We start from the raw sequence: 26,116 nt of genomic DNA on the forward strand, positions 1-26,116 counted from the left end.
GTTGAACAATGTTTAAATGAACTATTCTTAGACAAGATTTTCTGCAGAACCATATGTAAAGCTCAGCTTTCCTGGTGGGGGTCTGATGGGTTAAAGGCGGCTTCTCCATTTATGGGTGACCCTGTCCTCCCCACAGTGGATTATTTCCTAACTTCGTGGAGAGCCCTCTGCCCGGCTCCCATCCAGAGTAACACCAAGCCTTGCTCTCCCCAGTGGTGTCCAAGGCTGCGTTGTAGATTGGATATTCCTTTTTGTACTTAGAAGAAAGGAACACAGCGGTATGCACGCGCGTCCGCTCCTGACAAATTTCTGACTTCCGTTCCAGGTCGATAAAGAGACCAACACGGAGGAGGCCGGTGACCCCGGGGTGGCGGTTCGCCCCAAAGACCGCAGCGGCCTGAGCGCTCGGCAGCGGCCGTTCGTGCGCAGCAGCGTGATCGTGCGCTCGCAGACCTTCTCCCCGGGGGAGCGCAACCAGTACATCTGCCGGGTAAGGGGGCCGGGGCCCTGCCGTCGCGCCAGCCAGTGTCCCCAACCCGGACAAGAGTCCATGTGTGGCAGTCTAAAGACTCCCAACTGCAGACACACGTGGCTAAAATTGCTATGAAATAGACCCGAAAGACCAGACTCGTAGGGGGCTTCTCAGTGTGGGTGTTTTTTTCCTTTTCCCAAATTTGATGTCTCATGAACTCGAAGCTGTTTATTCGGCAAACACGTGAAATTAAGGACCTGGCTTCTGAGTATGTTTGTACCTCAGTCTGTATCTAGAAACTTCAAATGACTTGAGACTTGAATATTTTTGTATTTCTGCCATACATAATCCAAGCACATTAATCCTGCAGAACCAAAATTGCGCTTTGGGTTTTCGAACACAGATCATCTTTTAATAATGCCTCTAGACCCAGAATCGGATTCAGAGTTCTGTAGAGAATATGGTGGGATTTGCATCAGTTTGCCAAGTTGTACTTCCAGAAGTAGTTATGACTTACAGTAAGATAGGTTAATAATTATACAATGGTTAAAAAAATATTTTCAGAATTCTAAATTTATTCATTCAGTTCAGGTGATGCTTTTATGAACACTTGCTGCTAAGCATGTTTCTAGACACTTGGTTGGAACTCCTCTGTGAACAAAAGAGCCCCAGAGCCCTGCCCTTGCAGGGCTCATGTCCTTGTGAGTTGAGCCAGTAAACATGAGGTTATGAAATGTCTTGGGTGGGGACCGAGTCTCTAGAAAACAGTCCAGTAAGTTAAGGGGGATTGGGCATGGTGAAAACAAGGGTCTCTGGTTTAAGCAAGGTTCAGAGTAAACGTCATTGAGAAGGTGCCATTTCAGCCGAGACCTGAAGCAGGTGAAGGGGTGAGGACGGGCTGTCTGGGCCAAGGGCGTCCTAGTTGGTTCTAAATTGTGGCTCGGCTCTGACCTAGTTATAAGCCTCTATGTTATCCAGACCTTCCTTTTTAAAAATGAGAATTGCAAATTAGCTAAAAAATCAAAGGATAATTGTATTTCCAAGTATGTGTAATTATCTTAATGCAGGAGTTCTGATAACTACCACCAAAAGGCAATTGTTGAAATTATGTAAGAAAAACTTAGTTGTTTAAGAAAAAGCATAGAACAGAGAAAAGCTTGTCTGGGGAGGATTTTCTTAAAGAAACAAACTCCTCGAGGCCTGCTTTCACCTGATAAACTTCTCACGTGTAAACCACTAGCGCTCTGTTATGCAGTGATTTTCTTTTTTTTTTTTTAATCCTTTGTTGCCAGTTGAATCGAAGTGACAGTGACAGCTCAACCTTGGCTAAAAAATCCCTATTTGTGAGAAACTCCACTGAGCGGCGCAGTTTGAGGGTCAAAAGGGTATGTATTCCCCAGCAGCATCTCCCTGTCTCGACCCATTCCAGTGTCACAGATTGGGAAGCGTAAATACCAGAACAGCTGAGCGTCGTTGCTCAACGTGGGCCACTAAGTGAAGCCACCATGATTCCAGAGAGACAAAGATCTCCTGTGGAGACTGGGGGCAGAGGGTGCCTGAAAGCAGCCATTCAGCACTGGTTTCTATCCTGTAAAAACGAAGCCAGGAAATTCACTTTGCGGTAGCGATGGAAGAGGGGCTGGCTGAGTGGGTTTGATGGTGCTGTGTCCCCACACCATCTCGGGCTCTCCAGCAAGAGTGTAACACCCAGGACCTTTACGGAGGGGTGGATATTCCAATAAAGGAGACACAGTATTCGCTGCTTGCTTAACAAACAGACACTTTCGGGAAAGCTCCGGTTTTCCCGGAAGACATAGGTCTCTGAATGAGCCTTAAGATAAGTCGGAGAGAATATTTAAACAAATTAAAAGGTTGGACTGTTGAAGTAGTTCAACAGTTCTTGCTTCCTTATAGCTGAAACGCTAATGAAAGTTACTTGCTTACTACTAACTTGTGTCCTAGTAATTGACTAAGCTGTTGGGCAGAGATGTGTTGTTTAAATAAGCACAAAGCCCTGTGTGGGCCTCCTGCCGGAAGCCCCAGTCTGCAGGAAGCACTCAAGGAGCACATAGGACTGTGGAATGTGCGGTGGTGAAAGGAAGGAGCCCGGCTCCTTTCTTGGGCTCAGCCGGTTGACTGCACAGAAACAGTTACCGAGGGAGTGTTTCCACCATAGAAATCAGCAGACCCCACAACCCATGCTTCTTTTCCCACCCGTGCACCCTCAGAGCCACTCGTGAAGCGCTGGCCAGCACACTGCTGCACATTGGAGTCCTTAGAAAGGACTACAGAGCCACTAGGAAGGATTTCTCATTCTGAAAAACAAGCAATACAGCCAAAGAGAGTGTGTGTCTCCGTGATTCTGCTGTGTAATGTTTGTTAGAGCAGAGGTTGAACGGAGGGAACCTAGTAAGAATGTTAGAGAATGTTACAGCGGTGTGGGACAAGGCGCAGCCTGTAGAAGCTCTTCAGCCCTGGGCGAGGGCTCTGGGACAGGGAGGAGGACAGCAAACCCTCCCACCCAGCCCCGCCATCTGTCACGAGCACCACCGTCATTCCGGATCTTCAAGCCCAAGTACTTCTCAAATTCGAGTCCCTCCTCTCGTATCCCAAAGTACCTGTTTTTATTAGTAACCTCATTTTCCAGTCCCACTGCCAACCATCTGGGCAAAAAATACCCTCCGTGTTCCCCTCCGCTGATGCAATCTTACCCAGCCGCCTTTGACTCCTTTCCGTAAGGAGGCGTGACCGGCCCTGAGCGATCTCTCCTTTCCCTGACTTCCTGTGGCATGGCTCACGGCTCCAAGTTTTGAAGGTTAATGAGTAGGGCTTTTCTTCCTGGGGTTTGGCCTGCCACCCCCTGCCCCAGCCCAGCAGACATTTAGTCACACATAACACAATAATTATTTCTTGCTAAATGGAGAAGATGGATCCAGGAAGAGCACCAGTGATTCACAGGTGAAAGTGGATATTAGACCATGGGAAATCGAGGAAGGAGCTGCGATTTTTTTTTTAATTTTTTTTTTAAAGATTTTATTTATTTGACAGAGATCACAAGTAGGCAGAGAGGCAGGCAGAGAGAGAGAGGGGGGAACCAGGCTCCCTGCTGAGCAGAGAGCCCGATGCGGGGCTCGATCCCAAGCCCTGGGATCATGACCTGAGCCGAAGGCAGAGGCTTTAACCCACTGAGCCACCCAGGTACCCCCCTGGAGCTGGGATTTAACCATATGGATGAGAGGAAGGGGCTGAGTCAGAATGACCAGCTGCATTCTGGTGGGCACCTCCAGAAATCATGGCTAAAGCGAGGTGCGGGGTGGGGAGAGGTCGTTAATAGTCCCTGGTCCTGAAATGGATGAAGTGTCAGTTTCTCATATGTCTGTTTCACAGGGGGCTGCTCTGTGTTCTAAATTGGCCAGGCTAGGAGGCTGTATTAGGGTAACAACTTTTAAAAATCTCTGCGTTTAAAACAATAAACATTTCTCACTTACTTCGGTGTTTACTGCAGGTTGGCTAGATGCTGTGCTCATTTTGTCTTCACTCGGGACCCACACTGATGGGACCTCCACCTCCGAATCTTTGCTGTCCTACTAGCAGGGGACAGGAATGTACCCATCTCACACTGGCCTGGGAAGGCTTCACTGGCCTGGAAAGGCTTTCACTGGCCAGAGCAGCTCACCTGGCCGGCAGTGCCTCCCTTCACGGGAGCCGGGAAATTCGTGCTCTTGTGTGCCGGGGAGGAGGAAGGGCAGAATAACAAGTGCCAGCATAATGAGGGTGTCGTGTTTTCTAATCCTCAGACGGTTTGCCAGCCAGTGCTGAGAAGAACAGCTCAAGAACACCCAGGGCGCACATCTCTAGACCTCGAACTGGACCTCCAGGCGTCTCTAACCCGACAGAGCCGGCTCAACGATGAGCTGCAGGCCCTCAGGGGCTTGAGGCAAAAGCTGGAGGAGCTAAAAGCTCAGGGAGAGACTGACCTTCCGCTGGGTGTCCTGGAAGATGAGAGGTTCCAGAAGCTCCTAAAAGAAGCTGAGAAGCAGGTACAGATGTCGGTGTCTCCACTGTCCCTGAAGGGTGGGAAAACAGCGGGTCCTAAAGCGGGCCCAGTGGGAGGTCCCCAGCCTGCACCTGGGTTTCAGCAAGGCCACGGGTCCTTTTCCTGGATCACAGAACGCTTTTCCCCATTGTTGTAGGCCTTTTTTTTTTTTAAACCTAGGCTGTTGCTCAGAGTGTGGAACTGCCATCCACCAGGGTACAGATAGGAGAGCCCCCCACCACATCACCCCCAGCTTACCGGCCACCTGTTAGCAAGGAGCGCGGCCACCAGAGAGAGTGGTCTGTTTCTGCTCAGCGGTTGTCTCTGTCTCAACATGAGACTTGGCAAATAAATACAATTTAATTTTTACTATAAATGACAAATCTCATTTGAATTTTCTGAGTAGCTCTTTAAGGTTCATGATGCACCTCACTTATTAATATGTTATTCATTTTAATGCTTCTAAATTTTCACATTCTTCCTTTCCTTCAAAAAAGATCACACTCCACATAATCCCGTTCTCCCCTGCCTTTCTTTCACCGTATAGGTTACTGTACAAAATAAGGTAAAAATCACTGATTTAAAAACTAGGGTATTTTGGGGGCGCCTGGGTGGCTCAGTTGGTTAAGCGTCTGCCTTCAGCTCAGGTCATGGTCTCGGGGTTCCGGGATAGAGCCCTGCGTCAGGCTTCCTGCTCAGTGGGGAGTCTGCTTCTCTGTCTCTCCCCTTGCCTCGATGCTTGCACTCTCTTTCTCTCTCTCTCAAAATAAGATTTTTTAAAAATCTAAAAAGAAAAAAAAAGACTAGGGTAATTTTAAGGGAATATTTCTATTGTTCTGCCACCTACCTACAACCGAAATTTCCTAGAACCTGCGTACTTATCCAGTTGGCTTATTCTCTAAGTTTAGAATTCCTATTTGGGTATAAGAGAGTGTATCCACATCCGTATGTAATAGACAAATAGAATTTACTGCAAAGCTGAAACATTATTCTCTTTCAACCACTTTGGATGAAAATCTGAAATCGATCATACACTTTCTTAAACTAATAGAAAATCTTGTCCGTACTATAAACTTCCCTTTTTGGCCCATAGTTACTATTTACTTCTAGTGTGTGGTCGTTTATTTGCTAGCACTACTAATCCTAGATGAGACTCAGAAACTTCATGAAGGAATTTTAGGGATCTGACTGAGCCCAGTAATTTGTAGAGAAAGTTTAAGCAACAAAACATATCACATATCGGGGCACCTGGGTGGCTCAGTCATTAAGCGTCTGCCTTCGGCTTATGTCATGATCCCAGGGTCCTGGGATCGAGCCCCACATCAGTCTCCCTGCTTGGCAGAAAGCCTGCTTCTCCCTCTCCGCCTGCTTGAGTTCCCTCTCTCACTGGGTCTCTCTCTGTCAAATAAATAAATAAAATCTAAAAATAAAAAAAAATATATTTATATATATATATATATCCCATAGCTGTACTATGTCCCACCTGATAGAAGAGACCTTGGCATACAGTAGGACATCAGTAAGTATCTCTGTTCAGTGGAGAGTTGAATTGTAGGCCTTATGTTTGGTCCTACAGAGACTACAAGGATAATTAGACGCTGTCGTGCGCTCTCAGAGCTTACGGATTGACAAAGGAGATGAGCCAGACACACCAGGTCCTCAAGAGAAATCCCTTTCTAGTGAGATCAGGAGATGTTTCGTGGAGGAAATAGCAAAGTGGCCTTGATGGCAGGTAGTGGGACTTTGTCCACCGTGGGCGAGAGGCGAGCAGGTGCAGGAAGCACAACAGTCCAGGTCTAGGGCAGCTCTCGCCAGTGAAGGGTCCGTAGATGTGAGCCCCCAGCAGAGCAGTGCCTCAGTGTGGCTGTCCCTGCATGATGGAAGGTTGGGTTAAAAGCTGAAATCATCAGCTCTTAAATTTGTTACCTTGATAATAACCATTGCTTTTATTCTCTTGAGTCTTTGAATTAACACCAACATTAACAATCATTTCAGACTCTTGGCTTGATTAATATCATGGAGAAGCATCACAATTTTTTTACCTCTATGGGTCCAAGGCTTTCAAAGCTGGATTAGCGTTTTACAACTATTGATTTAAAAAGAACGCTACATCTCTGAAGGTTTTTTCTTGCTTGTTTGTTTTTGATTTGTCATGATGTGAAATTCCAGATCCTTGGGCATCAGTAATTATAAAAACTTTGGGGCCTTTTTTTTTTTTTTTAAACCTTAAATCATACTGCTAAATTCATCCATGAACTGCTTGGAATTCTAGTTTGTTTTGACAGCTACTAATCTCCAGTTTATAGAGAGAAGCTCAGTAAAGCAAAAAGTTAATTATTTGAAAAAAACTAAAATAAACAAAAGACAAAACTCCGACGGGACCAATGAAGAGAAGATACACACACAGAAAATTATAAAAGTAAAGAGATAGAATTATGGATAACTTTGAAATGTAAAAGATAAGTGAATAATATAAAAAATATAGGCCCACAATTCAGACAAATATCTAGGAAAATGGAACATACTAGAATGGATGAAGGGGGAAAAACAATTGAAAATCCTATCTCTCTTAAAGAAATGAAAGAAGTGATTTAAAATGTACCCACAATGAAAGTATAGGTCTAGATGTTCTGTAGCTAAGGTCCACCAAACTTTCAAAGATTATCTCAATTTTACATAAACTCTTCCAGACACCAGAAAAAGAGAGAACACTTCACAACTCATTCTACGTGACCAATGTCCCTAATACCAAAACTAGACAAAGATATTACCAGGAGGAAGAATCACAGGCCAGTTTTATCCATAAGTATAGATGCAAAAATCCTGAATGAAATGTGAGTAAATATAATCCAACAATATACATTTTAACCATGTTGAATTTTGCAAGGATTCTTTATCATTAGAAAAATCCATTAATACGATGAATGCCCTGAACAGATTAAGGAGAAATACCCTTTGGTCAACTGAGCAAATACAGGAAAAGTACTAATAAAGGTCCATATTTATTCATGTTTAAAACTGTTGGTAAGTAGGAAGAGATGATGTCTTTAACTCATCATTCTTTTAAGAGAATCACCAAAAGCAAATATGGTCCTAAATAGACAAACATTGGAATCATTCTCTTTAAAATCAGACACAGGCATTCAACACTTCTCTGCTCAACATTCTAACCAGTGGGAGGCAAGAAAAAAGTAGAAACAGAGAGACAGGAAAGGAGGAGCTAAAGCTGTCATCATTGGCTGATACGATATTGTGTACATTAGAAATCCACAAGTTCCTACAAAGGATACGAGAATTGAACAAGATGGGCAAATAGAAGAATCATTTACAAAAGTCCATTGCCTTGCTAATATACACCAGCCAGAAACAACTGGAAAATTTAATTATGAAGATACTTTTTCACCACAGTATCAAAGAATATCACGTTATCAAGGAATAAATTCAACAAAAATTTATATTATATTAAAAAATACTTTTAATAACCTTAAGAGGAGAATGTTAAAAAAAAAAAAAAACTTAATTCATGGAGAAGTATATACTACATTCATGTAGAGCAGATGTCAGCCGAGTTTCCCCGTAATGGACTAGGGAAGAAATATTTCGTCCAGAGGCTTCTCATTCACCACCTCTCAACTCTGCCATTTAACACAAGAGCCGCCACAGACAAGATGTACATAAATATTTGGCTGTGCTGTGTTCTAAGAAAACTACACAGAAACAGACACAGACCATAGTTTGCCACCCCTGACACAAAGGAAGAGTCACTGTTGTGAAAATAGTCAATTCTCCTTAAAATGTACCGCAGATTCGATGTCATTCCAAGCTGAATGCCTACGTGGATCTTCATGGAAATTGGTGCAATTGATGGAAGAAGAAGGACAAATGGCCAAGACACTTCTGGAGAAGAAAAACCAAGAGCAGGGACTTGGCCTGCATGAAATCAGTTGTTAAGATAATAAGGACGCAGTGGGGGAATCAAGAGACCAGCCACTGGAGTGAAATGAGGACCAGAGACAGACGCACGTGTGTGTGGAGTGTGGCGGATGGAGAGGTAGCCGGTCAGGCAGGGGCGGAAGGAGGGACCACTGAATCAGTCAAGCTTGGAAAAAGGTCATCTGTATGGGAAAAGATAGTGTCGGATGCCTACCTAACCTACAAAAATCAATTCTAAATGGAGTCAGGACTTCCATATCAAAAATAAGAGTCAAAAACTCAGTGAGAAATGCGGGGCACATCTTTTCATGTTTCTATTTCTTGCCTCTCTGACATCTCTCCTGTGTCCTCCCTACTTGGAGATAAGGTTGATTGGGCCAGAGTTGAGAGTCTTGAATGCCGTGATGGGGAGGCACCGAAGGTTTCTTGAGAGGAGGCTTCTTTGGGTGTGGTAGAGATGTGTGTGCGACATCGGCCGGTCCGTTTTCCACAAAATACAGGCTAGGAGCGTGGGCAGGACCCAAGCTGTCTGATCCTGTTTGAAAGAAACAAGGCTGAGGCATCCTTTCCGAGATCAGAGTATCATAAATGCACTGTCTCGTAAGTGGGCATTTTAATCTTTCATTGTCGCCCTCCACTCTGAGACTTTTGCTGGTGTTAATAGATGACTCAAGGTTTGCAAGTTTTCAGGGTGGCCCTTGTTTTCCTTCTTCATGAAAGAAATCCTTGGTGCAAGTAGATGAAAACGGAGGGCTGTAGAAGCCAGCAGCCCAGGAGATCTTCAGGGTTGATGCGTTGCTGAGTTTCTAAAAACCTGTGCTTCAAGTAAAAGTTGATGTTTGAGGCACACGTTCTGCGTGTTCATTGTAACGTTCATTGTAACGATTTGTCCTTGAGTAAGCCAGTCAAGAATGTGTGTCTGTTCTCAGCTGCGGAAAATTCTGGGAGGGCGGTCCTGGGGAACTTGAGCAGAGCTGTTCCCCGTAAAGGAGAAACACCTCTTAAAGGCAAGTCTTTGCCCTCCTGGGTGCCTTTGGTCTAGCAGCAAAGTCCCAGGTAGACGCCCTAGGGGAGCGACGAGGCCGTCCTCTTGCTGCTTCTATGTTACGGTGCCTCTGGGAGGATATTCCCTCCCACCTTGACAAAAATCTCCTCTGCCTCATTAAAGCCTGCTAGACTTGCCTGCCAGCCATGATTTTATCCTGTTCTGAGTTTTGCTCGCCCCTTACCCACCCCTAGAATACATAGTTGTCCCTTGACTTGCTGGTGGATGGATAGATACACGAACTTGAACTAAATTCCCTTACAAGTGACCTCTTTGAAAACTGTCACAGCTGTGTCCTTCAGGCACGGGTGCTCTTGTTTCCCGGGCCTACCCCAGAACCAGTGTCTCTTTGAAAGTGCTGCTGCGGGGACAGGAGGATTTTTGTGCTTCAGACAGCACAACCCAACACACTTCTGTACAGAGCCTCGTGTGCTTGGCCTGGCCAGCCGAGTTCACCGCATGCTGCGCTGGAGGCTTTCTGCCTGCGGCTGCGCAGAACTGCTTCCAGGATCCTGGTTGTTTGCTGTTTGCAGTGCGGCTGCAGATCCCAGATCCCTGGAGTCTTGCCCAGTGCAGGACATAAGCAGGTCTGGTTCTGGCTTTGAAAAGTGTCCTAAGAAGAGTGACACTTGAGCCTTCTTTTCTGTAAAATAGTGGTTTGCTTTTATATTAATTTGCAGTTACTTAGTCATAAAATTGTACCTACTTATGCATGATTCTGGTCCCATAATAAGCTACTGATGACTATAATCATCCCTACAGAAGTTGCATTGGTGATTATGCTTAGAAATTTAATTATGTCTTCATCGGGGTTTTCTGATCTGTGTCTCTGATGAACCAGCACCTCGTTGGTGCCATAATCAGTTTGCACAGCAAGATTCTGAGGGAGAAGAGCTGAAGGAGGGTTCGCTTGCAGTCATGCGGGGCGTGGGATAAACCCTCCCATCGCACTGTGTCACTACGGGGGTGCAGCCCCAGGGGCGGAGCAGAGGCAAGGAGTGGGGAGGAAGAAGGTGGCCCCTGGGTGCTGCTTGGTTGCCGTAGGGCCGGCCCCCGGGAGCCACGCATGCCGCATCTCACAGGCATCCTCTGGGAGCAGGAGGAAAGAATCGCTCTGCCAGGGGCACGTGTCCGTGCCAGGTGATTCCACGGCACATGTGGCTTCCACAGGAGAACCTACGGCAGGGGCTGGAGGCTCAGAGAAGAGACACGAGGGGAGACCCTGGGTGTGCCTTTGTGAAATCCCCCAGACCCCAAGGGAGCTGATAACCACAAGGGCAGCTGGAAAGAGGAGGGTGTGGGCTGACCTATCGGGGGCGTCTGATTCAGAGCGAGCATCTCGTTTTCCAGTTCTCATCAAGAAAATTGCAGCATTGGCTAAACACGAAGATGTAGCTAAATAACTAAGGTCATTAAGAGCTGAGGTGGTTGTCTTCATAATTTTATTCAAGTTTCCATACCACTGCTCTCATTTTCCTGGGTTGTTACCATGAATGTCAGATGGGGACGGTATTAACAGCTCTGTATGAACGTCTTTGTTAAGAGCTGATGCACATATAAACCAAATGCGGTATTTGTATGCACAATACAGGGCTGAGCTCTGCCCCGCCTGGCCATACCTGGTGAAAACGTCTTTGGTAGACACTGGCGGTCCTAGTTGAGGGCGGAAGTGTGAAGGAAGCGAGTGAGGTACCAGCGAGGGCCCGCAGGTGCCGGAGCGCAGGCGGTGGGCGCTGCATGCTGTTCGCCAGCTCTGTTCTCATGGCCCTCCCCCTTCCTTCCCGGCACAGCTCCTTCCTTCCTCATCTACCAAACAAAGACAAATCAGCCTTATAAAATGCCATAAAAATGGGCACATCTGCAGCTTCGGTATTTTCCATGCTCAGATAAGGTTTTACATATTTAATCTACAAAATTAAAAGGATTGGATTAGATGACCCCCGAGATCCCTTGCAAAATCTGTGATCTGTTTGAGAGCGGATCCAATTCTCTTTTGGTAGAAGTCAAGATGTGGAGAAATACGCAGAACTTGAAGGCTGCGTGGTCCAGCAGCCAAGCCATTAGGGCACTTGCCATGCTCGGAGAATCCTGCAGTTCGAGGTGAGATGTGATTCCCTGAGCCTTTTCCATCTAAAGCATCCGCAGTTGGGTCTTCCATAGGCCAGTAGAGCAGCGCTCATAACCACAATGTGGGAGCTACGCTAAGCCCTCCCCCCACCCCCACCCCCACCCCCCGTATCTTTTCTTCCTTCTGCCTAAGGACAGCTGTTGTCTCAAGCAGCAGGGAGGGCGGAGCTCTCAAAGCCAAGTGCATTTCATACCGTCGTAAAACCAGCTGTCTGATTCCCAAGTACAGCCGGTTTCTCTCTCTCTGTTGACCAGCTGCTGGACTGGTCCGCTAAAGCTCAGAACAGCCCCGACCGCGAAAACACAGGTGATTTCAACGGTGTGCCTTTGATTATGGCCGCAAACGCCGCTAACTGCTATGGGCTTCTCCTGCTTGCGCCTCCTGTCCCATCCACTTCTCTGTACACATGCGGACACAGGAGCACACACGCACACACACTGCCCTTGGATTCCCACCACTTCCCTGAAGCAGTGGGGCTTTGTGGGATTCTCAGCAGCAAGCTCATAAAGTGCCCAACACTGAGCAAAGAGCCTGCCGATTGCCATAAAAAATAGAGCTCCCAGAGAAGCAGTTAATTGAAGGCAGCCGCAGAATTTGCTTCCCTGGTCCAGAAAGCTGCTGGCTCTCAGGATTGCACTCCATAACCTTCCTCCTTTGTGGTGGAAGGTGGGTTTTGTAGCTCAGAATAAAAACCGAATCCGAGTTAGTGGCTTCTTGTATCGTACAGTCCCTCAGAAAACAGAGCGAGAAACGTAAGGTCTGAATTCGGACCAGAATTGCTTCTTCTGTTAGGCTTCTCTGCGTGGCTCTAGGTTGGCACTTTCCGCAGGTCAGGCACCCATCGCATAAACTGAAGGATAGTCACACTTTTCTGGAATCTAGGGTGCAAAAAGTGGTTTCTGATCCTGTGAACCAGGCAGCTTCTCATGACTTGTTGGTGAGAAGGGGAGACGAGTGCTGAGGAAGGCATGGTATTTTTCCAAAGGAGCCTCGTGTTGCTTCCAGAGAAGAAATTTCTTTCTCTTCCTCAGAGTGTTTCCCTGTCAACACACCAAAGTTCTGCGATGCTAGCCTTTTTTAAAGCTTAAAATAATACAGATGTTAACATTTAAAGCTAGATTATGCTAAGAAAATCGTGTGTCAAAGACACCAATACACCCCATTCAACAAAATAAATCTTACTGATTACAGTGAAGTACTCAGCAGGGAGGTTTAACTGCCAGAAAGTTGGCTCCTCTTGATTATTAACAGCTGACAAAACCTTCTCACGATGTATTTGGTCACCCAGATTTTGAGAGGAAGATACAGGTGTGTAGGTACAGATATAATCACACAGACAAAGGCAGTTTCCAGAGAAGTAGTCAATTACTCAGTGGGGAAAAGCAAGACGTTCCGTGGTCAGTCTTATTTTGCCCAGAACAAAACCAGATTTCAAAGTGATTTTGCAGTGCCCAAAAACATTCTGGAAAGGCAGTAGCCATCCACCTTATTTAGAGGGACCGTCTCACTAGTGCTCTTCTGCAGAGGGTAAAACAGACCCCCACCGTTGCATTTCTGTGGAAGGTGACCAAAGGCGGGACAGGACCCAGGGAGCCTGTTGTAATTCTCATCTGATAAAACACATCTCAGAGAAAATGGCCCAGATTTTACCTAAGTATATCCAGCACGTACCTTCTTTTTCTGGCCTTTCCAAATCTCTATTGTTTAAGTCAGTAAGCAGATGGCTATTTTAAGATTGGTTTATTCAGGGGTGCCTGGGTGGCTCAGTAGGTTAAAGCCTCTGCCTTCAGCTCGGGTCGTGGTCCCGAGGTCCTGGGTTCGAACCCCGCATCGGGCTCTCTGCTCAGCAGGGAGCCTGCTTCCCTCTCTCTCTCTGCCTGCCTCTGTCTGCTTGAGATATCTATCTAATAAATAAATAAAATCTCTAAATAATAATAATAAATAAATAAATAGAAGAATAAACTTATTATTTAAAAAAAAAAGATTGGTTTATTCATATTCCATGTTGCCAAGAATTAGGATAGCAACAGTGCTTCTGTCTGCTTACTAATTTACCAATTCAATAGATGGCATCACGGGAGAAGTCATTGTCATTTGTTCCTGTTTACCAAGTCAGTAGTTCCTTCTCTGGGACCTCATGAAAAAGTATTTGTTTGCTCAGGATAAGACCTGACCTAGGAACTAAAAGATCGCATTTGTCCTCTGTGCATTCGAGGTACATCAAACCAGAAGCTTCGAGTGACAGCTAAACTGTCTCACCGATTGCAAAATAATCAAGAGAGAATTAGTACAGAGCCAGTAAAGGCGGCTTTTCTAAAGATTATTTATTTATTTGACAGAGAGAGAGAGATGACAAGCAGGCCGAGAGGCAGGCAGAGAGAGAGAGGAGGAAGCAGGCTCCCTGCTGAGCAGAGAGCCCAATGCGGGGCTCGATCCCAGGACCCTGCAATCATGACTCGAGCCGAAAGCAGTGGCTTAACCCACTGAGCCACCCAGGCACCCCAAAGGTAGCTTTTCTAAACAGAGTCTTTCAAAACAAGGAAAGTGGGGCAGTAAAAAAATCTGGAAAAGGATTGTTTGTGGTGAAAAGTCAGAAGTTAACTGCAAGGGATTATGATTAGCAAAGTACTAGGAATGCCCTTTGACAGAATAGTTAGCTTTCCATAAAGTGGTGTGAGTGTGATTGATTCTAAATAAGTACTTGCTGGATAAGTAAATTTAAAATGTCATATTTCTGAAAAGTGCCACAGCATTTTTATTTTTAAATTCACAATGCTTTAGTGCACTTGAGCTTTGAGAGTATTTTAAAATTCAAAAATATTTTCTTTAGCTAAAAGATTAACGTACGCTGATTGTTTAAATCCAAATAATCCAGAACTGTATAAAGCAGAAAGCAGCGATGCCTCCTTGATGCCCCGTCCTCCTCGGCATTTGTCCTTCCAGCTTTTTCTTATGCCGTGTGTGTGTGTGTGTGTGTGTGTGTGTGTGTGTGCGCGCGCGCGCTTGTTATTTGGAAGGGTTACACAAAAATAGGGTCATGAAGATAAATTGTCGCGAAGCTTGATTTTCTCCCCCCACCTAATTCTGTGTTCTTATATGAAGAACAGCGTTCCATTGTAGTAAATGTTGCTGTACTTCATTATTTTTAAGGCATTCACCTGTGTAGATATATCATAATTATTTATTCTAATGACAGTTCCCAAAACTTTCAGTTATTGGACGATGTGGAAATGAGCATTCCTGTACATTTTGGGACACTGTTCTGGATTCAGTAGTGTTTCCAAAGCGTAAATGCCTCGGAATAGAGTTGCTGGTCCTGGCAGTTTGGCTTTGAACCAACCATGGGCAAAGGTCTTGTCCCTGTCACGTCTTATAAGGCTAAAACCTTGTTCTTTCCTGGCCTTGGCAGAATCTGAAGCATCGGGTGCATATGGGAAGACAAGATCCTTATAATCCCTTTTTGCCGGCGCCGGTCTTCTCTCCTTCCAAAGTTTGTAACCGAAAGACTTGGCTCTTTCAAGTCCAGAAGGATCTCAATGATGGGACTGTCCAGTCAGTTTAGATTGTAGGCTGCAGGGGACCACCCCTAGCAAAGCTGTTTTTTCTTCCTTCTCTTTGTGCCAATGCTGACTTCTGGCCTGAGTCGATCTCTGTCTTAGACTTTGCTCTAAGCTACCAACAAACACCGACATTCTGTATTTTCCCATTTCCTTTACAGCTCCAGCTGCAACCACCGTGACCAGTGGCCCCCAGTAAGCAGGGCTACATTTCGTGTGGTGTTAGTGGAGCACAGCACTTGGGAGGCCATGAGGAGACAGGCTGACCAGTGGTCGGGGCAGGGGCTTCCCATATGACCTGAGTCTCCCTGGCCCCTAACTCCCCTCCCCCGATGCCCAGAATCATACCGCGCCTGGGGAGGGGGGCAGTGCGACTCTAGATCCTTCCTCCTGGCAGCAGTAGCACAGTCCTCTCCCCTCCGGTGGCTCAGGCATTGGGACATGTGCTGTCCCCCACACTTCCCTTAAATGTTCCCAGTCTGGTAGGTGACAGTGGTGTCACTTTGAGGAGATGTGTTTATTTGCCACTTGTGTTTATTCTGTGAGATGCCTCTCATACCCAGGGCCCTTGTCTCTGTTATGTCTTATTTTTCCTCTTTGAAAGGCCTCTTTCTATACCAATCCGTTACTTGAGTTACAAATGGTTTTGTGCACTCTATCGTTTGTCTTTTGAACACCTTTCAAGTGAGAGAAGTTCTGATGTTTGCTCGACTTTGAATCTAAATCCATCAGTCTTTATTTTCTGGCCTTCTGGAGAGCTTTGTTGGGAGTCAGTCACCGTTGGAAAAAACCCAAGGCTGTTCTAAATCTTTTGAGAGTTACTGAAGCACATTAATCTTAAAAAGATCGTCATCTGGGGGCACCTGGGTGGCTCAGTCATTAAGTGTCTGCCTTTAGTTCGGGTCATGATCCCAAGGCCCTGGGATCCAGCCCCACATTGGGCTCCCTGCTCGACGGGAAGCCTGCTTCTCCCTCTCCCACTCTCCCTGCTTGTATTCCCTCTCTCACTGTCTTTCTGTCAAATAGATACATAGAAATCTTTAAAAAAAAATAAAATTTAAAAAGATCGTCATCTAAACACCTGTTCTTCCCATAGACGCACGCTCATTCTTTCAACCTGTGTCCGCAGCACTCCCACTGGGTGCCGGCAGGGGGCGGCACTGGGGAGTGCGGCACCGGGAGGGCAGACCAGACCCCACCCTCAAGCCGCTTCCAAAAGGGAGTCAGGGTTAGGGAGCCTTGGAAAGAACCTCTTGTTCCCATGCTGCCCACCGGTCTCATTGTGAAAACGGCTGATTCTTGGTAAACATGCCAAGAAGAGCCCCAGACCCAGATCTGGATAAACCCCCTCGCAGTGCATCTTGGGAAGGATGAAAAGGACGGTGGTTTCCCTTGGAGTCAGAGCAACGACTTGGAGTCCGTCCAGCAAAGGGAGCTTCCTAGAGCTTAGCTGGCTTGGTTCCCCCAGCACCCTGGGGAGGATTAGGAGGGCAGGGGAAGAGGGAAGCTGGGTCACCACCGAAAATTCTGCTTCGAAGTCCTTTTTTTTATTTTTTTATTTATTTTTTTTAAAGATTTTATTTATTTATTTTTTTTTTTTTAAGATTTTATTTATTTATTTGACAGAGATCACAAGTAGGCAGAGAGGCAGGCAGAGAGAGAGGAGGAAGCAGGCTCCCTGCTGAGCAGAGAGCCCGATGCGGGACTCGATCCCAGGACGCTGAGATCATGACCTGAGCCGAAGGCAGCGGCTTAACCCACTGAGCCACCCAGGCGCCCCGAAGTCCTTTTTTTTAAAAAAGCTTCCCAAACAAATGCCAGAAACCAATTCACATATTTGTAAGATCTCACTCTTTCCCCGACTCAAAGTAACTTAAATTAGATTTCTGTTTCTGTCAGGTGAGGATAACTAATGTTTTTAAGTATGCATTGACAAGACTGCTTCGAGATGACACTTCCCTTCATTAAGTACGTAGGTAGTGTGTGGCCTTTGACTTCATATAATTCATGGTAGAACACATCACAAGCAGCTTCTGCAAATAGAGGCCGTTTTCAAAAACAAACCACAGACTTAAAAATGTTTATTGTGCACTTGAACCTCTATAAATTATGTTGAACAGATGCAAAAACAAACAAACAAAAAAAGATGCAGTCATTGCCCTTCTGAAGCTTAGGGACCCGAGTAAACAGCTCAGACCCCAAGGCAAACCATGAGCCAAAACCCTAAATTAACAACCAAGCAGCCTCTTAGCTTTACCTGAAAGAGGGAGTTGGTGCCTTTGTGGAGGTTGGTTTCCTCATCATGGATAAGTCACATAATTTCCAAATAATGAAGGAATGAAGAGTAACAGCACATTTATACCTAAGCCTCATTTCCAATTCACAGTTCACTTAGGTAGCCAAGGAACTGTCCTTTTAGATGTGTTTTTAAGCTATAAGTCGAATTAAACAAAATTACGATTATTTTCTCCCTGATAGTAGAGTAATACAAATGCAGAATTCTATACAGACATAGATGTAGCTATAAATGATTGCAGATATACTCTTTATTGTGGATAGTTTGCAAAATACACAGGACATGCCTGCTTTTGTCCCCTCAAAATCTAATGTAACCAAATGTGCATTTATCTAGATGGTTAAATGCTAATTCCCACCTTCAGTGAACATTACAGGATGGAAATAATTTAACGATATGATTCCAGAAAGTTAATTAAATAATTATGCTACAGCTATTAAAGGATGTTATCAAGCTATTAAAAAGTTATACCGGCATCCAAGACCTATAAAGAACTTCTCAAACTCAACACCCCCCAAAAAAACAAGTCAAAAAATGGAGAGAAGATAAGAGCAGACACTTCTCTAAAGAAGACATACAAATGGCTAACAGATACACTGAAAGAATTTTCAACATCATTAGCCATCAGGGAAATTCAAATCAAAACCACAGTGGGATACCACCTTATGCCACAAAACCACAGTGGGATACCACCTTATGCCACAATTTTTTTAATGGCAAAAATTAACAAGGCAGAAAACAACAAATGTTGATGAGGATGTGAAAAAAGGGAACCCCCTCACACTGTTGGTGGGAATGTAAGCTGGTACAGCCACTTTGGAAAACAGTATGGAGTTTCCTCAAAAAGTTAAAAATGGAGCTATCCTACAATCCAGCAATTGCACTACTGGGTATTTACCCTAAAGAAACAAATGTAGTGAAAAGAAGGAGCACATGCACCCCAATGTTCATAGCAGCAATGTCCACAGTAGCCAAACTGTGGAAGAAACCAAGATGCCCTTCAACATAAGAATGGATAAAGAATAGATACAATGGAATATTACTACATTGTATCATAGATACAATGGAATATTGCTCCGCCATCAGAAAGGATGAGTACCTGCCATTTGCATCAACATGGATGGAACTGGAGGGGATTATGCTAAGTGAAGTAAGTCAAGCAGCAAAAGATAATTTATCATATGGTTTCACTCCTATGTAGAACATAAGGAATAGAATGGAGGATGACGATGGGGGAATGAAGGGAAAACTGAAGGTGGGTGGGGAATTAGGGCGACCAACCGTGAGAGACTCTGGACTCTGGGAAACAAACTGAGGGTTTCAGAGGGGAGAGGGGTGATGAGAATGGGGCAGCTGGGTGGTGGGTATTAAGGAGGGCATGTGTTGTGATGAGCACTGGGTGCTGTATGCAACTAATGAATCCTTGAACACTACATCAAAATTCTCGATGTACTGTATGCTTGCAAACTTAACATAAAAAGAAAAAAAGTTATGGACTTCTGTTTCCTGGTCTGGCCTACAAGGAAATCAGTGTTCTGCTCTAAAAATAAGGAAAGAGCATGAACAAACTAAAAATAAACAACTCTTCTTAGATCTGTCAGGAAAATGATATCACAGGTTAAAACAATGCCCCCCAAACTGGAGAAATAGGCAGCACAGAAAATGATAACTCACCAGAGCAGAAACTCTGGAGGAACCAGTGCTAGGGTAGGAGAACCTAAACTATAATTGATGAGTCCTGGAGGTTCCATGTAGACAAGCCTGAGGGTTGAAAACTCCCAGGGACTGGCCATGGGAAGCCTCAAAACTTCTGTGCATTCTCATGTAGCTCTACCAGGTCCTCTTAGTGAATATCAGAAAAGAAAATTTCCTGCGCTTCGAGCAGGGAAAGGGGGGGGGGTGGAAAGACCATGCTGAAATACACCAGAGCATTCTGTTAACAAGAGCTGCCTCCAGGAGCAACTGTTTTGCCAGAGTCTAACCTACAAAGGTTTTCTGAGAGCCTAACCAACTTGGGAGAAGATAAATACCCACTCCAGCCAGGCTGTTGTGCCTAAATAGGGTGTGGGGGGAATGAGAAACACTGTGAAATTCTCAGTTGGAGGCACAGGCTCCCCAAAAGACTGAGGCCTAATCATAAGACTATAAAAGACTTCCTGTTCGCCCACACCTCTGCTTCATTACTAAAGACCTGCTTACAGAGTTCCATTCACCTGTTACATTATGTCTGTTTGGGCTTCAACATAAAATCACCATACTGAAAGAAGAGGCAGAAAAAAACATTAGAACCAGATTTAGACATGGCAGAAATGTTGGGATTAGGAGACCAGAAATTTAAACAATTATGACTCATGCACTAAGGCCTCTAATGGGAAAAGCAGACAACATGCAAGAATAAGTGGTCAATATTAGCTGAAGGAAAATGGAAATTCTAAAAAATAATTTTAAAAAATACTAGACATCAAAAGCACTGAAGGAAATGAAGGATACCTTTGATGGGCTTGTTAGCAGACTAGATATGGCTAAAGAAAGAATCTCTGAGCTTGAGGAAATGTCCGTAGAAACTTTCAAAACCGAAAATCAAAGAGAGAAAAGACTGAGGGGGGAGAAAAGGGATAGGATATCTGAGAACGGTGGAACAACTACAAAAAGTGTACTTACACATAATGGAAACACCAGCACAAGAAAGAGAAAAGCAGAAGAAATATTTAAAGCATAATGATTGAGGGGGCGCCTGGGTGGCTCAGTGGGTTAAAGCCTCTGCCTTCTGCTCAGGTCATGATCCCAGGGTCCTGGGATCGAGCCCCGCATCGGGCTCTCTGCTCAGCGATGAGCCTGCTTCCCTTCCTCTCTCTGCCTACTTGTGATCGCTGCCTGTCAAATAAATAAAATCTTAAAAAAAAAAAAAGGCACAATAATTGAGAAGTTGTCCAAATTAATGTCAGATATGTCCAAATTAATGGCAGGTCCAGGAAGCTCAGAGACTACCACATAGGATAAATGCAAAACAAACAAACAAACCAAAATACCCTATACCTGGGCACATCACACGCAAACTGCAGAAAATCAAAAATACAGGAAAACTCTTGAAAGAGGCCAGAGTAGCTTCTACAGGAGCAAAGAGAAGAATTACATCTGACTTCTCCAAAGCCATGCAAGCAAGGAGAGTGGAGTGATCTATTTAAGGTGTTGAGAGGGAAAACAAAAACAAAAATAAACAAAAATAAACCCACCAGCTGAGAATTCTGTACCCTACAAAATTATCCCTCAGAACTGAAGGAGAAGTACTTTCTCAGGCAAATGAAAATTGAGAGAATTTATTGTCAGTAGATCTGCCTAGCAAGAAATGTTAACAGAAGCTCTTCTGAGAGTTGGAAAATAGTATAGGTCAGAAGCTAAGATCTACATAAAGAAAGGGAGAGCACTAAAGGAGTTAAGTGATGATAAAGTTAAAACATTTATTTTTCTTACTCTTAATTAATCTAACATAACAATTCATAATAATAATAGCAACTATGTATTTGACATATATATGCTTGTGTGTAAGTGAAATAAATGACAGCAACGACACAAGGAACAACAGGGAGAGATTAGGAATATTTTATTGTTATATGGTACTTGCACTGTCCATAAAGTACTGTGATGTTTTGCATATTGCAAAATATTGGACAACCACCTAAAAATGTTTTTAAAAGTATAATTGATATGCTAAGAAAGGAGAGAAAATGGTAATATAGGATGCTCAATTAAAACCACAAAAGACTGCACAAGAGTAGAAGGCAAAAACAGAAACAGAATAAGAGCAATGGGAAAACAATTATCAGTATGGTAGATATCATTCCAGCCATATCAGTAATCACTCTAATTTTTAAAGACTTTAAGTAATCTCTGCACTGAATGTAGGGCTCCAACTCACAACCCCAAGATTAAGAGTCCCATGCTCTACTGACTGAGCCAGCCAGGTGCCCCTCAGTAATCACTTTAAACATTAATGATCTGAATTTGCAAATTCAAAGAGATTGTCAGAGTTTAATAAATGGCAAGACCTGACTATATGTTTGTCTACAAGAAGCCCGTTTTACATATAAAACACATATAGACTAAAAGTAAAAGGTTACAGAAAAATATACCATGCTAACACTAATCAAAACAAAGTGGGAGTAGCTATATTAATCTGAGACAGAGCAGACAGCTGAGCATAAAAGTTGTCTGATATAATGAAGGACATTACATAATGATTAAACAATGACATTACATAATTACTGACAAAGGAATCATTTTCCAAGAAGAGAGAGCAGTCCTTAATGTGTACGCACCTATTAACACAGCATCAAAATATATGAGGCAAAAACTGATATATCTACAAGGAGAAATAGGTAGATCCACTCTTAGAGTTGGAGACTTCAACAGCCCTTGGTCCTAAATGGACAGATCCCAAAGGCCGAAAATCAGCAAAGACATAGCTGAATTCAACCACACTGTTAATTAACTAGATATTAACTGACATCCATAGACTACTTTATCCAACAACAGCAGAATTCATTCTCCTCCAGGTCACATGGAACATTCACCAAGAGAGACCATGTTTTGTGCCATAAAATACAACTTAAAAATATAAAAGAATACAAATCATGTAGTATCTACTTTCAGACCACAATGGAATAAAACTAGGAATCAATAACAGATAGCTGGAAAATCCCAAAGTTCTTGGAGACCTTACAACACATTTTTAAATAACACATGGGTCATAAAAAGGAATCTCAAGAGAAAACACATTTTGAACTAAATGAAAATGAAAAGCCAACTTATCAAACTTTGTGGGATGCAGCAAAAGCAGTGCTTAGAGGGAAATTTATAAATAGTGAATGTATATACTGGAAAGGAAGATTTAGAGTCAAGAATCTAAGCTTCAGCCTTCGGAAACTAAAAAACAAAGAGTAAATCCAAAGCAATCAGAAGAAAGGAAATAAAAATTAGAATAGAAATCAATGACATCGAAAACAGGAAAATCAATAGCAAGGTTGCAGGATATAAGGTTAATATATAAAAAGTCAACTGTTTTTCTGTATTCTACAGAACAAGTGGAATTTGAAATTAAAAACACCACACAATTAGCATTCCCCCAAAATGAAATAATTACATATCTAACAAAATATGTATAGGATTTAAATGAGGAAAAGTACAAAACCTGATGGATAAAATCAAAGAACTAAATAAATGGAGAGACAGTCCATGTTCATGGATAGGAAGACTTAATAATGTCAAGATGTTAGTTCTTCCCAGGGTGCCTGGGTGGCTTGGTTTGCTAAGATTCCAACTCTTGATCTCAGCTCAGGTCTTGATCTCAGGATCATGAGTTCAAGCTCCCCACGGGGCACAGAACCAACTTTAAAAAAAAGGAAAAAAATATTAGTTCTTCCCAAATTGGCCTATAGATAATGCAATCCCTGTCAAAAACCCTAGCAAATTATATCATGGACATAGACAAACTGGCTCTGAAGTTTATATGGAGAGACAAAAGACAGATGATAGCCATCACAATATTGAAGGAGACAAAGTTGGAGGGCTGACACTACCCAACATCAGGACTTAACTGTAAAACAACAGTAATCAAGATAGTGTAGTATTGAAAGAATAGATAAATCACTAGAGGATCATAGAGAGCCCAGAAACAGACCCATACAAATAGAATCAACTGAATTTTGACAGTGGAGTGAAAGAAATACAATGGAACAAGAGAATCTTTTCAACAAAATGGAACACCTGGACATCCACATGCAAAAGAAAAAAAAATTTAGACACAGATTTTACGCACTTAGCAAAAATGAACTAAAAATGGATTGTAGGCCTAAATACAAAACTGTAAAGAACTGTAGATAAAAGACTGCTATCCAAAATATACAAAGAACTCTTAAAGCTCAACAATAAGACAATGAACAGCCCAACTGAAAAGTAGACCAAACACCTAAACAGACACCTCACCAAAAAAGATATACAGATGGTAAAGAAGCTTATGAAGAGGTGCTACACATCATATGTACTTAGGGAATTGCAAATTGAAACAACAGTGAGCTACCAGCACACGCCTGTTAGAATGGCCAAACTCAAACACTGATGCTTCACTGACAACACGAAATGCTGGCAAATACATAGCACAGGAGGAGCTCTTCTTCACTGCTGGTGGGAATGCAATAGTACAGCAACCATGGACCCAGACTTTTTTTTTTTTTTTCAATTCTTCTTTTCCCCAGCTGTGTTGAGATGTAATTGACATATAAGATAGCATGAAGTGTAAGATGCAGGTTAGGTTAACATTTTTCTTACAAAAGTAAATACACACACTCTTGCCATATGATCTAGGAGTCACACTTGTTGGTATTTACTCAAAGGAGTTGAAAAGTTATGGACATGGATGTTATGACATCTTTCTTTATACCTGCCAAAACTTGGGAGTAGCCACGATATCCTTCAGTGAGTGATGGATAAATAAACTGTGGTACTTGCAAACAATGGAATATTATTCAGTGCTACAAAAAGAAAAAAAAAAAATAAAGCAATCAAGCCATGGAAATACCTGGAGGAATCTTAAGTTTATATGACTAAGTAAAAGAGGATAACCTGGTATGTAACTTGTACATCAATAAACTGCTTTTAAAATTAGGCTAAGATAGAAAACAGTCTGAAAAGATGAATCAGAGGTTGAAATGTTAGGGCCTATTTCTTGGTCACAGTGCCATAAGTAGTTTTTCATTTCTTTTTTGGGGGGTTCTTTGGTTTTCCAAACGTACTAAAAGGATCACATATTACCCAAGTACTAAGATCTTTGAAGTTCAGTGAAATAAACTTGCGGCAATCAGCGACTGCGCCACAGCTGCGCGAGAGGGGCACCCGACTGTGGTGAGCGGAGAGGGACACTCCCGCTCCCCCTCCCTCCCCCCTCCCCCCATCACTGTCCACGCTCCACTCTGGGCTCAGGACCCAGGCTCTCAAGCCTTAACAGCACGTCGGAGCTTTCTAATTAGTGCTCTTTGGGGTTTTGTGATTTGATTTCCTTTCCCAGGCTGAACAGTCAAAAGAAGAGCAGAAGCAAGGTTTGAATGCAGAGAAATTGATGCGGCAAGTCTCCAAGGACGTGTGCCGGCTCCGGGAGCAGAGCCGGAAGGTGCCTCGGCAGGTGCAGTCCTTCAGGTAAACCCCCCACCCACGACACTGTCGCGTGTCCTCTCGCCATCTGAATTATGCCGCCAGTTCGCATTAGCGCAGGAGTCCCCAGATCCTCTCCTACCATGTGAACGTAGATGCTTCCGTCTGCTCCTTCCTGAGGTTACAGACTCCCCGGCAGTGGCCCTGACCCGATCCAAGCCCGGCTCCTAGGAACTCGGGGTGCGCCCCACCCCCCCGAGAAGCAGCTGGCACATCTCCCTGAGTAAACACAGAAAGACACAGATCTTCCGGGCTTTTGTTGTTCACTCATTCAACAGACGTTCTGGGGCCCCTCCTGGGCCCCCTCGCCGTGTGGGGTCGGGGACGCTCCCCGGGAGCAGGGGGCGTCTGGGGTACCCTCCGGCACTGGGGACGCACACACACACACACACACACTCACTCACCCTGTCTGCTTGTCTCACCTGGAATCAGGGGCTCCGTGTTCCCTGCTCCTCTGATTCGTCGAGGAAGTTTGAAATCAGGAGTCAAAAATGGCCACTCAGGGCTGTGAGGCCCCGCGTGCAGCGAGGCTTCCGCTTCCGGCGCTCCTTCCGGCCTGTAGTGACGTCACGAGCACCCGCCCTCGCCTGAGAGGACGCGGACCGCGGAGACAGCGGTGGTTCCGGTGGTTCCGGGTCCCGGGGTTCCGGGCCGCTCCCTCTCCTCTCTCTCCTGTCCTTAGTCTTCAGAGCTTTTCCACCCCAGCACTTGGCTCCTGACGCCGCACTCCCTCCGCCGCCTACATGGACTCTTAGTTTCTCGAAGGAAGGCTTTGTTGTTGTTCCCTTCTTCATCGCTGCCCCCGTGCCCGCCCCCGTGCCCGCCCCCGTGCCCGCGCGACAGCACCACCCCGGGAAATACCGTTGGCGCGGCGCTGTGTGTGATGTGCAGACCTGGCACGAAGTGGGTGTCCTGCTCCTGCCTTCGGCAACTATACGATCTTATTATTATTATTATTATTATCATTTTAATACTCTCCTAACCTCTGAAACCTTTCTGCCCAATCTTTCCCAGCCTCTCCCTTTCGGGTTGTTTCTCCTTATCCCCGCTTTGGGATTTGGGACAGCTCTGCCTTTGCTACAGTCACATTTCTTCTTTCCCCCGCCTTGGGAGTCATGGGATCACTCAGCAAGGGTCCCCTACCTGGGCCTGGTATTGATCTTAAAGAATTTTCCCAGTATCATGTGTTTTTCTGCAAGGTCCCTGGAGAACTTTCCTACGAAGTCCTGGGACTTTGGGCTTACGCATCCTCTCCTGCCTCGCTTAGAAGCGCTCATAACGGACCCCCGAGTGGTTTAGAAACGGTCTGATGCTGGAAATCCAGGAAGGAAGTGCCTGTCTTGGTCTGTAGGCGATTCGCTGCAAACCGGAGCCGCCCTTCTCCTTTATAGCTCCCATCAAGGGATAAGGCGGGGGGGGGGGGGGGGGGGGGGGGGGGGGGGGGGG

General features: G+C 44.6%; 1 protein-coding gene across 1 annotated transcript in view; it reads left to right on the forward strand.

Moving 5' to 3' along the window:
* The window catches only part of WWC2 (WW and C2 domain containing 2), a 203,847-nt gene that overhangs the window by 174,744 nt on the left and 2,987 nt on the right, over nucleotides 1-26,116 (forward strand). Inside the window, exons 19-22 of the mRNA XM_059384357.1 lie at nucleotides 326-490; nucleotides 1,765-1,857; nucleotides 4,270-4,512; nucleotides 24,528-24,655. Coding sequence (XP_059240340.1) covers nucleotides 326-490; nucleotides 1,765-1,857; nucleotides 4,270-4,512; nucleotides 24,528-24,655 — 629 coding nt within the window. The remainder of the gene's footprint in view (nucleotides 1-325; nucleotides 491-1,764; nucleotides 1,858-4,269; nucleotides 4,513-24,527; nucleotides 24,656-26,116) is intronic.

Source organism: Mustela nigripes, chromosome 18 (assembly GCF_022355385.1).
Source record: "Mustela nigripes isolate SB6536 chromosome 18, MUSNIG.SB6536, whole genome shotgun sequence".
Taxonomy (NCBI): domain Eukaryota; kingdom Metazoa; phylum Chordata; class Mammalia; order Carnivora; family Mustelidae; genus Mustela; species Mustela nigripes.